Source organism: Delphinapterus leucas, chromosome 14, assembly GCF_059928025.1.
Source record: "Delphinapterus leucas isolate spDelLeu-1000000601 "Yukka" chromosome 14, BTC_Dleu_Yukka2, whole genome shotgun sequence".
NCBI classification, from domain to species: domain Eukaryota; kingdom Metazoa; phylum Chordata; class Mammalia; order Artiodactyla; family Monodontidae; genus Delphinapterus; species Delphinapterus leucas.
Window position 1 is genome coordinate 21,825,003 of NC_143142.1, and position 17,077 is coordinate 21,842,079.

At 41.0% G+C, this 17,077-nt stretch overlaps 2 protein-coding genes across 3 annotated transcripts in view; both read right to left on the bottom strand.

The window, feature by feature from the left end:
* The window catches only part of TTC28 (tetratricopeptide repeat domain 28), a 655,470-nt gene that overhangs the window by 607,116 nt on the left and 31,277 nt on the right, over nt 1-17,077 (bottom strand). The window lies entirely within an intron of this gene.
* Nucleotides 1-17,077, bottom strand: part of CHEK2 (checkpoint kinase 2) — a 40,826-nt gene that overhangs the window by 18,383 nt on the left and 5,366 nt on the right. For both annotated transcript variants that reach the window (XR_016387531.1, XM_022550847.2), the window contains exons 3-7: nt 11,676-11,800; nt 11,410-11,557; nt 8,427-8,517; nt 5,708-5,816; nt 3,343-3,396 (exon numbers count right to left, since the gene is read on the bottom strand). Coding sequence is in view for 1 of the 2 variants with exons in the window: in XM_022550847.2 (XP_022406555.1) it covers nt 3,343-3,396; nt 5,708-5,816; nt 8,427-8,517; nt 11,410-11,557; nt 11,676-11,800 (527 nt within the window). In the remaining variant the exon portion in view is untranslated. The remainder of the gene's footprint in view (nt 1-3,342; nt 3,397-5,707; nt 5,817-8,426; nt 8,518-11,409; nt 11,558-11,675; nt 11,801-17,077) is intronic.

Here is a 17,077-nt window from a genome sequence, read left to right on the forward strand (position 1 = left end):
TTGGCTCTGCATGACCATTTATTATTGTCACAATAATGGAAACACTGAATATGCACTGTAGTATTACATTAAGAGGAACAGAAAGGAAAGGAGAGCTGAAATTCTCATATAACAGGAAGGCAATGAGCTATTATCATTAATAAAGCAAGAGAGAGCAGTTTATGTGTATTATGTAGAAATACAGAGGTAAATTCTTTAAAAATCACCCCGATGTTCACTGCAGCACTATTTACAATACCCAGGACATGAAAGCAACCTAAATGTCCACCAACAGAGGAATGGATAAAGAAGATGTGGTACATATATATACAATGGAATATTACCCAGCCATAAAAAGGAATGAAATAGTGCCATTTGCAGAGATGTGGATGGACCTAGAGACTGTCATACAGAGTGAAGTAAGTCAGAAAGAGAAAAACAAATATCATATAATATTGCTTATATGTGAAATCTAGAGAAATGGTACAGGTGAACTTATTTGCAAAGCAGAAATAGACTCACAGATGTAGAGAACAAACCTATGGTTAGCAAGGCGGGACGGGGAGGATGGGATGAATTGGGACTGACATACATACACTATTATGTATGACATAACTAATGAGAACCTACTGTAGAGCACAGGGAACTCTACTTAATGCTCTGTGGTGACCTAAACGGAAAGGAAATCTAAAAAAGAGTGGATATATATATACGTATAACTGATTCACTTTGCTGCACAGCAGAAACTAACATAACATTGTAAAGCAACTATACTCCAAAAAATTTTAATTTTTAAAAAATTCTTAAAAAAAAAAAGCTGAGGGTTTCCCTGGTGGCTCAGTGGTTCAGAGTCTGCCTGCCGATGCGGGGGACACAGGTTCGTGGCCCGGTCTGGGAGGATCCCACATGCCACGGAGCGGCTGGGTCCGTGACCCATGGCCGCTGAGCCTGCGCGTCTGGGGCCTGTGCTCCGCAACGAGAGAGGCCATAACAGTGAGAGGCCCGCGTACCGCTAAAAAAAAAAAATGCTGCAAGAGTTTTAAAATGCAGGGAGGGAGATGCATGTGATATTTTGATAAAATGAAAAGCAGAAGAAAAGACACACACATGGAAAAGGAATAGGAGATGAGAGGAAGGAATGGAAACTGCTTGGTCTGCTTGGTTTCATCACTGGCAGTGCCCTTCTGGGAATGGGTGGGGCTGGGAGCTGACAGAGCAAGAACAGGCCCCCACTAGATGGAGCCACCATGGGCTGTCTCCAGTCCCCACTATCTCCAGGGCCATGGGCTGCAGCTGTCATAGCTGAAAGTGTCTCTCAGAAACCAGAAGCCACCAACCCAGACCCTCCACTTAGGTCCTACAGGGCAAAGGGTAGGGAATTACTGATCATGTCATTCCCCTAGTGTGTTCCCTGTGCTGAACCTTTATGAGCACATCTCATTCAAGTCTCACACTGACCTTTGAGGTAAGTATCCTACTGTCTCCACTGTACAGATGAGGGAATAGAGGCTCTGCAAAGTGAAATGACATGCTCAGAGCAAGGATGGGAACCCAGGTCTGTCTTCCCACTACACTGAAGCCACATAAGAGGAGGGATGACCAAGTCCATCTGTGCTCACTGCCCGGAGCCTAGAAAACAGGCTGGCACAACAAACATTTGACAATTGATAAATCAACAGCGGACTCCAAAGGCCAGGGTCTATTGGACTCTGCTAGGCTCTACTCATTGTCCCCAAACATCAAAACACACTCATGAGCCCATCTTTGTCCCCAAAGATGTCCCCAAACATCAAAATGCACTCATGAGCCCATCTTTAATTCCCAAGGGCTTCCAAGTGCCCCTGTAAATTGCCAACAAATACCTCCAAAGATCTCTTTTAGGGTTTTAAATTCCTCTCCTCTGAAGCGGACATTGGATTTGTATAAATGTTATGTTTGGGGATCTTCTGACATCAGAGAAAATTCTCTGAGGATTCTAAGTGTTTATCTTTAGGGGATGTTTGAAGCAACACCACCCCAGAAAATTAGAGGGCTCCTCTCTTTAAAGAGATTCCAGATCCCATGGAAAAAGGAGGTGAATGCAGGGAAGAGGAAGAAGTTGCAAGGGCATTAGAAGAAAGTCAAGCAGGAAGGTCAGCCACTCACATTCTTATGGGTTTTCGGATCCATCACGAGTTCTAAAGGAAGCTATTGAATTACCGTGTCCGTGTGATGTTGTTCTTAGTTTCTATTTGCTGTTAGGACAGTCTGAGCAGGTCAGAGAAGGGAGAAGAAACCTTTTGTTGTTTGGAGGTTAAGAACCAGAATCAGACAATCCTTAGCTGGACAGACTGAAGGTTTCATTTCAAGTTTAACTCCAGTGCCTACCTAGCTCAGGACTGCATGGGGGCCCATGAATTAATGACAAAACAGAAAGAATAAAAAGGAAGATGGGATCAGTCCCACTAGTACAACTTTCTCTTCTCACATCTTTAGGTTCTTTCCATTGAGACAAGGTCATCACTGCACAAAAAAGACAAGAACTATTTATACTCAATGAGGCCACAGGCACCGTTTAATCATCCAGGATGTTGTCGTACTTATTGGATACCCTTGGATTCATTTGATTTATTCCAACTGAGGTGAATGGAAATCGGCACCATCAAGAGGTATTTAGAGTTGTGAAAATTTCAGGTATAATTAAACGAAATGTATCAAATGAGCATTGTCTCCACAAACATAATCAGTTGATCAAGCACCCATAAGACATTATATTTAGGAGACTTACTGTGTCTTTTGGTCCAGAACTAACTCAGTGGAAATATCACATAATTGTTTAATCATAAAAATCTTTATAAAGTATTGTCCTTTCACGGGGAGGGGGAAGGGTAAGCTGGGACAAAGTAAGAGAGTGGCATGGACTTAATATACACTACCAAATGTAAAACAGATAGCTAGTGGGAAGCAGCCGCATAGCACAGGGAGATCAGCTCGGTGCTTTGTGACCACCTAGAGGGCTGGGATAGGGAGGGTGGGAGGGAGACGCAACAGGGAGGGGATATGGGGATATATGTATATGTATAGCTGATTCACTTTGTTATACAGCAGAAACTAACAGAACACTGGAAAACAATTATACTCCAATAAAGATGTTAAAAAAAAAAAAAAGTATTGTCCTCTCAAAATTTCAGGGTAAAGCTCTTCCCAGCTAAATGATAGCTAAACACATGCATGCATGCATACACACACAAACGCACACGTACACACACACAATTAAGGAACCCAGGTTAATACTAGCTTTATTACACTGAAGTGCTTTGCACTCTCCCCATATTTTGACATAAATGAATTTAAGTATGGGTCATTTTTTATGGCAGTACTTACATGATTTAGTTTTTTCAAAATTTCTATTTCTGTTTCAACATTGAGTGCTGGATCCTTTGGAAAAAAAAATAACATTAGAGTTTATTAGTAACAATGATAACCAATATTCAGAAAATATTTACAGTTCAATTTAGCTGAGTAAAGGCTGCCTGGACTTCCCTGGTGGCGCAGTGGTTAAGAATCTGCTTGCCGGGGCTTCCCTGGTGGCGCAGTGGTTAAGAGTCCACCTGCCAATGCAGGGGACACGGCTTCGAGCCCTGGTCCAGGAAGATCCCACATGCCACGGAGCAACTAAGCCCGTGCACCACAACTACTGAGCCTGTGTTCTAGAGCCCGCGAGCCACAACTACTGAGCCTGCACGCCACAACTACTGAAGCCCGCCTGCCTAGAGCCCATGCTCCTCAACAGGAGAAGCCACCGCAATGAGAAGCCCACGCACCACAACGAAGAGTAACCCCTGCTCGCCACAACTAGAAAAAGCCCTCGCGCAGCAACGAAGACCCAACGTAGCCAAAACTAAATTAATTAATTAATTGATTTAAAAAAAAAAAAAAAAAAAAAGGCTGCCTGAGTTCCAAAGTCAGCACTATTCATACAGAGAAATCAAGGCGCAGAGGTGGATGAATTACAGAACTCACCTAAAATCACCCTACAAAATGCTTGGCAAATAGTAAGCATTCAATAATGACCAGGCTCTATGCCAAGCTCTTTATTTAAAAGGGTCATCTCACGTAAGCCTCATGATCCAAGTGAACTGGGTTCTAAAAGTATCCCCGTTTCACAGATGGAACAACTGAGGCTCAGAGAAAGGAAGCCACTTGCTGCAGTTCCCACAGCCAGAAACAAAGTGTGTTTCCACTGTTCTCACACTGACCTGGTAAGCTCTGCTTGTCTCATCAACTGAAGAATTGCTTACATTCATAAAAATGATACAACAAACAAAAACCACAGACAAGAAGGTATTCAATTAAAATGTGTAAAGAAAACGTCAAGTCACATTTCTAATAATAGAGCAGACCCAGGTTCCAATTTCAAGTGCAAGCTGAGATATTTACTGAGACTCTAAGGAGAGGAGGCTTCAGGGTAGCGAAGTTGCTCTCCGTTACAATTCCAAAAGGATGACTCGAGTTACTCAACCTCACGGGCTACACCCTCCACAAGCAAAGAGGATATAGAATTACATATTTATGTAAAATGGACTTCAGCGAAGAAACCCAGATGTTTAATTTTAAAAACGTGCCTCTTCCTGTAAGCCAGTAAACTTATTACCAAATCCGGGTGTACTCTGATGATGGAGAGGTCTAAAGAGTCCGACAGGATTTGAAAGATGAAATTAAGAAGTAAAATTGCGCTCCAAGTCATTAAGAATCTGGTAGGTTATTTTCTTCCCCCCAAAATGGGAAACAAATCCAGAATCACAGGGGAAAGATCTATAACAATGTGAACACTGAAAGGAAATTCCTCTTGCTGTGTGAGAATGGCATTGTCTAGGGAGAAAAAAAAAAGAAATTGATCTTCAAAGAATGTTAGAGTATAATAGCCAGAAACAGCTGGCCACAAAGGAAAACGTGATTAGAGGCTATGTTTTACATTACTTTGTTGGGTCATGTGTTGAAAGACAAATACACTTGGCCACTTCAGCGACGCATAAGCGTGTTATTACAGAAAATGTAATAAAATGAATGGTTACCATATAAAGAGACTATTAAAATAATTTAATTAAGATTTTAAAAAATCTATAAACATGAAGGTATTCATTGCCACGTTATCAGGAAGAGCAAAGAATTAGAAATTACCTAAATGACCTAACTTATCTAAATGATCAACCAGAGAAATGGTTGAATAAATTATGATAAAAGTGGTGAAACAGAGACTCGATCATCAAAAAGGATATATTAGGGAAAAGTATATATATTAATGTTTATGTGAAAAAGCAAAATTGTATACACAATATGATCTCAACCATCTAGAAATAGAAATTCATAGGAACAAAGACTAGAAGGAAGGAGAAAACTGAAAACAGCTGTGGGGTTACAGTGGTGGGGATATGGCTGGATTTTTTTTTTTTCCTAATTTCCTTTCATTTATTGTAAAAACAGTCTTGTAACAACTTGGAAGGGGAAAAAAAAGCAAAAACAAGTTCCTGCTATGTGTATTATAATGTATAACCAAATATTTTTGGAACCAAATTATCTATAAGTAAGTGTTTAGATTAGTTGAATATACTCAAAAATTTTCAATGTTCTTTGATAAAAATTCTGAGCAATAAATCCTTCCTGACATTGAAAATCACCACTCTAAAATTATTTGGGGAAGGTAAGAAGTGTTAAGAACGACCAAACAGCCACAAACAAGGGTACTTACTGCCTCTCTCTCGGAGCCAATAGCAAACTTCCTTTTGCTGATGATCTTTATGGCTACTTTCTTACACGTCTTCCTCTCGAAAGCTAGCTTCACCTCACCACAGGCGCCACTACAGGGAAAAACACAGCAAGTGACGTGACTGTCAAAATGTTTTTAATCCTGAGACCCACCACTCCTGAACTGGCCTCAACCATTTCAAGTTAAAGACAGCCCATTGTCTCTGTTTTCAGAAACCTCACCAGTGTAAAATGTCAAAGGCATAAGTGAATAGGGACCATCCAGCAACAATGAGTCAGCTCCAAATGCCACTTTTTGAGCTGAGTCATATAGACTTAGGTCTTGCTGTCACCCCAGACTGTGAAACTCTCAGAAAGACACTAAGAACAAATCAGAGAGAAATGATTTATCCCAGGGGCCAGAGAAAGACCAAATACAACCAAGTCCAAGTTAAAAATGAGTGCCTGAAACAAGTAATAGTAAACAGCAACTGCAAATTAATTACTTTCACTGATCCATTTCTCTTCTTTCTTATCCTCTGTCTTCAAAGGAAGTGCGTAAGCAGTTGATGCCATGAATTGCACCGAAAATAAAATCACAATACATAAGAAACCAAAAGTGCACCATGAATCTGCTTGCAGCAAGCTCCTGAAGATTTGCAGTTAATTGGGATGCTAAAATGGAGGACTGCTACCCAGGGTGACACCCAGTACAGTTAATCAAGCATCAGTCACCCATTACCTGCCGCAAGTAGACTTTTCTAACCACTGTGGGTTGGGGGATGGGGTGAGGGGGTGGCCAAGACATCTTTTTTACTATGTATTGTGTATATACATAACAAAATTTGCCATTGTAATCATTCTTTTTTGTCAATCCTATTAACATGAACAAAAATCGCGTTTTATTTTTTTTGTTTTGTGGGGTTTTTTTTTTTGCTTTATCTTAAAGATTCTTTTTTTTTTATTGGTGTATAGTTGCTTTACATGCCATTATAATCATTTTAAAGTGTACAATTCAGTGGCATTAAGTACATCCACAATGCTGTGCAGCCATCACCTCTATCTAGTTCCGGAAATTTTTCATCAGCACAAATGGAAACCCCAAACCCATTAAGTGTTCACTCTCCTTTTTCCCTGCCCCCAGCCCCTGGCAACCTCTAATCTGCTTTCTCTCTCTATGGATTTGCCTGCTCAGAATATCTCACATCAGTGGAATCATAAACTATGTGGTCTTTTGTGTCTGACTTCTTTCACTTGGAATGTTTTGAAGGTTCACCCATGCTGTAGCATGTATCAGTATTCCATTCCTTTTTATAGCTAAATAATAGCCCATTTTATGGATATATCACATTTTGTGTATCCATTCTTTTGTTGATGGACACTTAGGTTGTTCCCACCTTTTCACTACTGTGAATAGAGCTGCAGTGAACTGTTCGTGCACAAGTTTTTGTTGAACATCTGTTTTCTATCTGGGGGTATATACCTAACAAGGGGAATTACTGCGTCATATGGTAATTCTGTTTAACTTTTTGAGAAAACATCAAACTATTTCCCACAGTGGCTGCACCATTTTACATTCCCAACAGCAGTGCATAAGGGTGCCAATTTCTCCGCATCCTCACAAACACATGTCACTTTCCATCTCTTTATTATGGCCATCCTAATGGGTGTGAAGCAGCATCTCATTGTGGTTTTGATTTGCACTTCCCTAATGACTAATGATGCTGAGTATCTTCTCAAGTGGTTTTTGGCCATTTCTGTATCTTCTTTGGAGAAATGTCCTTTGCCCATTTTTAAATTGGGTTATCTTTTTGTTGTTGAGTTGTAAAAGTTCTTTATTCTAAATACTAGATTCTTATCAGATATATCATTTGCAGTATTTTCTCTCATTTTATGGCTTGTGTTTCACTCTCTTGATAGTGTCTTTTGAGGCAAAAGTTTTAAAATTTGACGAAGTCTAATTTTTCTATTTTTTTCTTTCGTTGCTTGCGCTTTTGGTGCCGTTTAAGAAACCACTGCTGGGACGTCCCTGGTGGTGCAGTGGTTAAGAATCCGCCTGCCAATGCAGGGGACATGGATTGCAGCCCTGGTCTGGGAAGATCCCACATGCTGCAAAGCAACTAAGCCCATGAGCCACAACTACTGAGCCTGCGTTCTAGAGCCCGTGAGCCACAACTACTGAAGCCCTCACACCTAGAGCCCGTGCTCCTCAATAAGAGAAGCCACCTCAATGATAAGCCCACACACCGCAATGAAGAGCAGCACCCCCTTGCCGCAACTAGAGAAAGCCCGCGTGCAGCAACAAAGACCCAACGCAGACAAAGATAAGATAAAATTAAAGAAAAAAAAAAAAAAAAAAGAAATGCAGTAAATGTCTCTTTATGGAAGGTAATGAAAATGTTCTAAAACTGATTGTGGTAAAGGCTTCACAGCTCTGTGAATATACTAAAAACCACTGAACTGTATATTTTTTAATGGGTGAATTGTATGGTATGCAAGTTATATCTCAATAAAACTGCTTTTAAAAAGTTATCACCAATAAAATTTATAAAGAAAAACTACTCAACTGATCATTATAAGTCAATAACGTATCTATCACAAATAAGTACCCTACAAATGTTATGAATACATAATGAATGCCATAAAACCAGGAACAAAAAACTAACCAATGACAAAAGTTTAGAAAGAAATTAAGTGCAAGTTCCATAAGAAAAAAAAATTACCTTCCAAGAGTTTTGGACATGATGTATTCGTCTCTTAATTCCTTGGGATAAACTGACTGATCATCTACAGTCAGATCAAAAAATACAAAAACTAAGGAAAAAATGGCAGAAATAGGTCTCATTAATCCATTTGATAAAGAAAAGATAAATGGTCCTATAACTTAGTAAACATATGGAATATAAGACAATCGTTCTTAATTCCATTTAATATCTAACCCCAAAGAAATCATTTAGCTAGGCTAATGCATGTCGTGAAACCCTTGAAAAATGATGACAGACAAGCTTCATTCCACAATGGAAACACACAGCATCATTCTCACTATAATGCAGGAAACTCATACATAAATGCTATTCTTATTCTTTGACCTCAGAACAGTTATCAACTGCACAGGCCCAGAAGCAAAAGGCAATTAGTTTGAATCTAGAAAATATGTTCTAGGCAAGTAAATATCCCAAAAGAATCAGGCCAGAGGTCACATACTAGTATTATCTTCTCTCAACCATTTCTACCTTTACCTAGCTGGTATTTTATAGTGCAAGCCACCTTGAACTTACTTGTAAAATTAACTAAATAACACTTTCCAAAAAAATCCCCTTTATTTCTTCTTTATTCGGCCTGTAACTCAGAAAAAGAAAACCAAAAAACTGCTCATTTCATAATTTAACCATCCATTGGGCCAAACCTGCAATCAGTTATCAAACATTCCAGCTCTACAAAGTGGTAAATTTTCAACTGCCTATAATATCTGGAAAGAGTGAAATTTGTTAAGACCCTTGAGTTTCTCAGATTTCAGGTGATGGGTCTTGACCTCCCTGGAGTAACCTAGAGATCCAGTCTCTGGCATAAATCTGAACCAGCTCAACATGCTTCAATCCAGGCTGGTCCCCAGAAGGCAGACAGCTGCCTAATGAATGAGACCTGCTGGCTACCTAGGATACAACCGCTCCTCCCTGCTTATTGATACTGATGAACCTAGATGTTACAGTGACACCTGAGAATCAGGGAATTTGAGGGGCTCTGGAGATGTATTTTCCCAAGTGTCGAGGTCTACTTCAGGGGCTGTAAACTCAGTTGCCTACACAAGCCAGGAAGGTCATACACACAGGTAAGGCTGGAGTGAGTGTAAGATATGGAGCAGTGGAGACTTGAACAGGAAAACATCATCCATCTAAAGGAGGAAGCCTCTACTTAGCACCTGCAAATCCTCAAATTAGGGATAATATGCTCAAGTATGGCCAGATATTCCATCTTTTCAAAGAAAACTGGATTTTCATATCAAAGCACAAACATCAGCAAAGGCCTAAAAGAATGTCAATAGGCTGAATCAGTCTGCAGAGTACCAGTTTTGTTTTGTTTTGTTTTGTTTTTGTGGTACACAGGCCTCTCACTGTTGTGGCCTCTCTCGTTGTGGAGCACAGGCTCCGGACACGCAGGCTCAGCGGCCATGGCTCACGGGCCCAGCTGCTCCACGGCATGTGGGATCTTCCCGGACCGGGGCACGAACCCATGTCCCCTGCATCGGCAGGCAGACTCTCAACCACTGCGCCACCAGGGAAGCCCCAGAGTACCAGTTTGATCGATTTCCATCACGGCCAGCTTCAGGTCACATAACACTTTTGTTCAAATAAGAAAAGGTGCCCTTCAGATAGAACAATTAGAAAAAGATGGCACACCACTTGTCAAGTAGAGGACAGGCCACATTTCAGCAACCAGTTGCCCACCTCAACCAGGTGCTCACAAACAACAAAAGCCTGTGCCGCTGTCCTGACTATAATTATCAGAGAGGAAATAAAAGTTAGAAAACAGGAGAAACTAAGGCAATCATAAAATGTACTACAGGATGTCCAGAATAGCCATAATTCTGAGATGCCAGTCTGAAGACTGGCTGCATGAGAATCACCTGGGCAGGATTTTTTAAATCCCTGGAACTAGTGGATCAGGATTTATGGGACAGTGCCTCTGGGAATCTATATTTTTAAGGTGTTATCCACACAAACACATACCATTCCAAGCCGCTCAACTCTCAGATAGTTTTGGGAAGTTCTGTGAGTTTTTTTTCAAATTAAAGAAACGAGAGTATTCCTCGTGTCCAAGATTTCAAAATCACTGAGAGCTATATTTAATTCTGTAGGTTGTTTTTATTCACACCGAATGACAACTATTCATTTTAGATGTGATATTCATGAAGTTTTAGAATAAATGCTTATAAAATACTACCCGATAATGATGATAAACATCTCCACTTTCAAAGGATAACCACGTCATATTTAAGAAGGTGGAAGGTCTAAATTGAGATTGTTACAGAAAAACCCATAGCCTAATGCCGGCTTATATATAATAGTTCAATAAATATATGCAGAAATTAATGACCGAAAGGAATAAAGAAAGGGAAGAGTAAGGAAGGAAGAGAAAAAGAGGGGGAAGGGATGAACTAATGGCCTAAAATAACAACTCATAGATAGCTAAGACAGATGTGATAAAAGTGAATCAATTAATGAATGATAACTAAGCAAAATGATAATTTAAAGCATATGGCTTTAAATAAAACTAATCAAACCAATTAAACCTTAGAAAATCTGTCTTGATAGAACTTTTGATTGTTAAAAAAATGCAACTAGGGGGCTTCCCTGGTGGCGCAGTGGTTGAGAGTCCGCCTGCCGATGCAGGGGACACGGGTTCATGCCCCAGTCCGGGAAGATCCCACATGCCGTGGAGTGACTGGGCCCGTGAGCCATGGCTGCTGAACCTGCGCGTCCAGAGCCTGCACATCTGGAGACTGTGCTGCGCAACGGGAGAGGCCACAGCAGTGAGAAGCCCACGTACTGGAAAAAAAAAAAAAAAAATGCAACTAGGATTGAGGTGAATCTTGAATACTAACCTACTTACTTTATGTACCTAACCATACTCTGCAAAGGACACAATGTCATTTTTCCTTTTATACAGGAAGAAAAAATTCCAGTAACCAGAAGATAATAATATTACCTTTATTACTCCATACTGAAAGTGCAATTTCAGAATTGTTATTCAAAGGAAGGCGTCTTCCTTTCCCTACAAGATCTCTATTTACAAAGGTTCCATTCCCACTGTGATCTTCTATGTAGGCGATGTAAGAGTTTTTAGGACCCATTTCCTAAGACAGAAAACATTTTATTTCAAAGTTTTACTGGTGGAGTGTTTCAGTGGGGAGACAACTAAGAGTGATGTCTAGATGACCAGTTCTCCCAAATGTATGGATATTTGCCACCTACTCTGAAGATCCGAAAGTGCTTCTTGCTGTAAGTCCGGTATTTATCGGTTCTTTTCAGCAGGGGTTCATCAAAGCAGTATTCACAGTTTCTATCTCTCCCAAACCAGTAGCTGTCATTAACACACTCTGTAACACAAAAGCACACCCCAGAGGGCTGTTGAATTTCATGTATCAAACACCTTTAAAAACTGTTCATAAAATCTGCTTGTAGGAAAATAGCCTAAGAAGGCAATCAAAATTATAGATTTGTCCATCAAGATTTTATAAGATTCAAAATCAGTGGGGAGAAAAAAACCAAATATTTCCAACGAGTTTAACAAATTATGGTTTATACATAGCCATGAAATGTAAGCAGTCATTAAAATTCTCAAATAATTTTTAATGACTTGGAAAAATACTTATGATATAATAATAACTTCCTACTTATTACTCTCCTGAGGCTTCCCATCATGCTTAGTATGAAATCTACACTCCGCATGGCAGGCTAGATGCTCAGGATCTGGCCCCTGCCCCCCTCCCAACTTCACCTTGTACCTCTCCCCTTGATCACTACACTCAGCTCCACTGGCCTCCTTCCACTGCCCCAAATATGCTGGGTTCAACCTCCCTTGGGGCCTTTGAATTCTTCATTCCCAGTGATTTGAATGGCCATCTTGCCTTTTGTGTCTGCAAATTACCATCTTCCACTCAGCTTTCTGTATAAGCACACTCCCAGCTCACCACCCACCCACCATAATCACAAGAGCCTGTTCTGCTTCCCTCTATAACTGAAAATTATCTTGATTATTTGTATATTGTCTCCTGGCATCCCCCTATTAGAACAAATTCCAGAAGGGCAGCCTTGAGTCTCTTGTTTACAAATACAGCTCCAGCACCTAGGACAATGCATATGGTAGGCAAGCAAAATGTTCACGGAAAGACAGACTAGGGAAAATATTACCAACTCATGCCACAATCAAAGGACTATTTCCCTAATATCTGTAAAGTTGATGGAAACAAACCAAATGTCCTACAATGGATGAATGGATAAACAAATTGTGATATCACAAATTGTGATATTTACATACAATGGACTATTTTCCACCCATAAAAAGGAATAAATGCTAAAGCTAAAACTCATACATCTACAACATGGATGAACCTTGAAAACATTATGCTAAGTGAAAGAAGCCAGACACAAAATGCCACAGACTGTATGACTGTATTTATATGAAATATCCAGAATAGCTAAATCCATAGATATGAAATGCAGATTGGTGGTTGCCAGGGGCAGAGGAGGAAGGGATGGGTAGTAACTGCTTAATGGATATAGGGTTTCATTTTGGAGTAAAGGAAATATTTCAGAACTGGACAGAAGTGGTGGTTGCACAATGTTGTGAATGTACTAACGGTCACTGAACTGTTCACATTAAAATCGTTAATTTTAGGGACTTCCCTGGTGGTGCAATGGTTAGGAATCTGCCTGCCAATGCAGGGGACATGGGTTTGATCCCTGGTCTGGGAAGATCCCACATGCCATGGAGCAACCAAGCCCATGCACCATAACTACTGAGCCTGTGCTCTAGAGCCCACAAGCCACAACTACTGAGCCTGCGTGTCACAACTACTGAAGCCTGCGCGCCTAGAGCCTGTGCTCTGCAACAAGAGACGCCACTGCAATGAGAAGCCCGCACACCGCAGCAAAAAGTAGCTCCCACTCGTCGCAACTAGAGAAAGCCCACACACAGCAACAAAGACCCAATGCAGCCATAAATAAATAAATAAATAAGTTTTTTAAATGGTTAATTTTATGTTATGTGAATTTCACCTCAGTTCCTTAGTTATATGTGCACACACCCATTGGTCCAGAAATCCCACTTCTAGGAATTTATCCTACAGACAGAATCATACGTATTACGAAAGGACATAGGGACATATGTACAAGGTTATTCACTATAGCATTATTCCTTTTTTTTTATAAATTTATTTATCTATTTATTTATTTTTGGCTGCATTGGGTCTTCATTGCTGCGAACGGGCTTTCTCTAGTTGCGGCGAGCGGGGGCTACTCTTCGTTGTTGCGGTGTGTGGGCTTCCCATTGTGTTGGCTTCTCTTGTTGCGGAGTATGGGCTCTAGGCGTGCGGGCTTCAGTAGTTGTGGCTCCTGGGCTCTAGAGCACAGGCTTAGTTGCTCCGCAGCATGTGGGATCTTCCCGGACCAGGGATTGAACCCATGTCCCCTGCATTGGCAGGCAGATTCTTAACCACTGTGCCACCAGGGGAGACCTATAGCATTACTCTTATAGCAACAACTTTAATGTCCATTAGTAAAGGGCTAGTTCAATAAATTTATATATCTACAAAAGAAATGGGGATCTTTACATTCTGATAGAAGAATGTCTAAGATACATTGTTAAATATAAACAACAGGTTACAACCAGTGTGTTGTAAATTACAGTTGGTATAAATAATAAAGGGGGGAAAAGAACACATAGATACTTAGTTGCTTATATGTGCACCAAATATTTCTGGAAGGCTACATAAGAAATCAGCAATCCTGGGAGGTAGCTGGGGGAAAGACAGAAATTGGATGAAGGCCTTGCACCTGTTTTCAATTTTGCACCTAATGCAAATATAACCTCTTCAAAAAGTTAAATTAATTGCTTAAAGAGTTTGCAGTCTGGTTGGGAGACAAACAGGGGAAGCAACAACAATACAGCAGGTAGACTCTCGAGGGAAAGCACAGATGCAAGGCTGTGGCAACTCTGCCTGGGACTATCAAAAAGGCTTCATGAGGCAAAACAGGAAGGATAGATTGAACAGCCCTTTGGAAGGCAACATGGCAGTACACATTACAAGGTAAAGCCATGCCCATTCTATGATCCAGCAACTCAACACAGGCTCTACCCTAGAGAGACATTTGTCCAAATGACCAAGGAGACAAGGACATTCATTGCAGTCTTGCTTGCAGGAATAAACAATGGCAACAACCTAAGCATCTATTAACAGGGAAAGGTATAAATGAACTGTGGTATTTCTACTAGAAACCAGGAGCTTCTGGGACAGTTGAGAAGGAAAGGCATGGAGATTTTATCAGGACACCAACAGTCCAGGGATGATGGACAGAGAGTGGAAGGGGAGGCTGCCCAAGAAGAGCCTGCTCTGACCTTGGCTCATTAGAGGAGCCCTCAGGAAAGATGTGTGGAGGAGGGCAGGAACAGCAAGGCAGGAGGCAAAGGGACCAAAACTCTCAGTGAGGCAGTTAGGAGTAAGAACCCCAGGAAGATGGGCCCCTTCTCCTAGTAGTGAAGAATGGGGCACAGTTGAGATGGTGACAGGGGAGAGGAACATCACAAACAAGACAAGGATGTCTGCTCTTAAAACTTCTATTCTGGGGCTTCCCTAGTGGCGCAGTGATTGAGAGTCCGCCTGCCGATGCAGGGGACACGGGTTCGTGCCTCAGTCTGGGAAGATCCCACATGCCGCGGAGCGGCTGGGCCCGTGAGCCATGGCCGCTGAGCCTGCGCGTCCGGAGCCTGTGCTCCGCAACGGGAGAGGCCACAACAGTGAGAGGCCCGCGTACCACAAAAACAAACAAACAAACAAACAAAAAAAACACTTCTATTCCATGTAAGAGGTTCAGGCCAGGACAGTTAACAGAGGGAGGGAGAGGGAGATGAAAAGCCAAGGCATCCATATTGGAAAGGAAGAAGCAGATCTATCTAATCCTATTCACAAACGACATAATCTTATATGTAGAAAATCCTAAGGAACCCACTAAAAAAGATTAGCCCAAATAAACAAGTTCAGCAACATTACAGGATACAAGATCAACATTCAAAGACCACTTGTATTTCTACACACTAGCAATGGACAACCTAAAATGAAATTAAGAAAATAATTCCATTTACAATAGCATAAAAAGAATAAAATACTTGGGAATAAATTTAACAAAAGAAGCGTGAATCTTATACTCTAAAAGCTACAAAACATTGTTGGAAAAAATTTGAAAGACCTATGTAAATGTGCATGGATTGGAAGACTTAATGTTGTTAAGATGGCAAAACTCCCATACTATACACAATTCCTATCAAAATCCCAGCTGCCTTCTTTGCAGAAATTAACAAGCTCAAACTAAAATTCCTATAAAAAAGCAAGGACCGGGAATAGCAAAACAATCTTGAAAATGAAGTACAAAGGGCTTACTTACATTTTGCAGTTTCAAAACTTACTGCAGGACTTCCCTGGTGGCACAGTGGTCAAGAATCCACCTGCCAATGCAGTGGACACAGGTTCAAGCCCTGATCCAGGAAGTTCCCACATGCTGTGAAGCACTAAGCCCATGCGCCACAACTACTGAGCCTGCACTCTAGAGCCCACGAGCCACAACTACTGAGCCTGCACTCTAGAGCCCACGAGCCACAACTACTGAGCCCATGTGCCACAGTTACTGAAGCCCACGTACCTAGAGCCTGTGCTCCGCAACAAGAGAAGCTACCACAATGAGAAGCACGCGATGAAGAGTAGCAATGAAGAGTAGCCCCCGCTCACTGCAACTAGAGAAAGCCCACGCGCAGCAACAAAGACCCAATGCAGCCAAAAATAAATAAATAAATAAAAATTTTAAAACTTACTACAAAGCTATCATAATCAAGACAGTGTGGGGGCTTCCCTGATGGCGGAGTGGTTGAGAATCTGCCTGCTAATGCAGGGGACACGGGTTTGAGCCCTGGTCTGGGAGGATCCCACATGCTGCGGAGCAACTAGGACCGTGAGCCACAACTACTGAGCCTGCACATCTGGAGCTTGTGCTCCGCAACAAGAGAGGCCGCGATAGTGAGAGGCCCGCGCACTGCAATGAAGAGTGGACCCCGCTTGCCACAACTAGAGAAAGCCCTCGCATAGAAACGAAGACCCAACACAGCAAAAATAAATTAATTAATTAATAAACTCCTACCCCCAACATCTAAAAAAAAAAAAAAAAGATTAAAAAAAAAGTGTGGTACTAGTGAAAGGTTAGGCATACAGATCAATGGAAAAAAATTAAGAGACAGAAAATAAATCACATTTACAGTCAACTGATTTTCAACAAGGTGCCAACGCAATTCATTAGGGAAAAAATAGTCTTTTCAAATGGTGCTAGGACAAGTGGATATCTACATGTAAAATAATCTAGTTGGAACTTACCTCACACCATATGCAAAAAGCAACTGAAAGAGAATCAAAGATTAATTGCAGGAACTAAAACTATAAGAAGAAAAAATAGTGATAAGGCTTTGTAACCTTGAGTTAAGCAATTCTGTCTAGATATGACCCCAAAGCACAAGAAACGAAAGAAAAAATATAAAAATTGGACATAATTAAAATTTAAAATGTGTGTGAATCAAAGAACATCATCAAGAAAGTGAAAAGAAGTGAATGGGG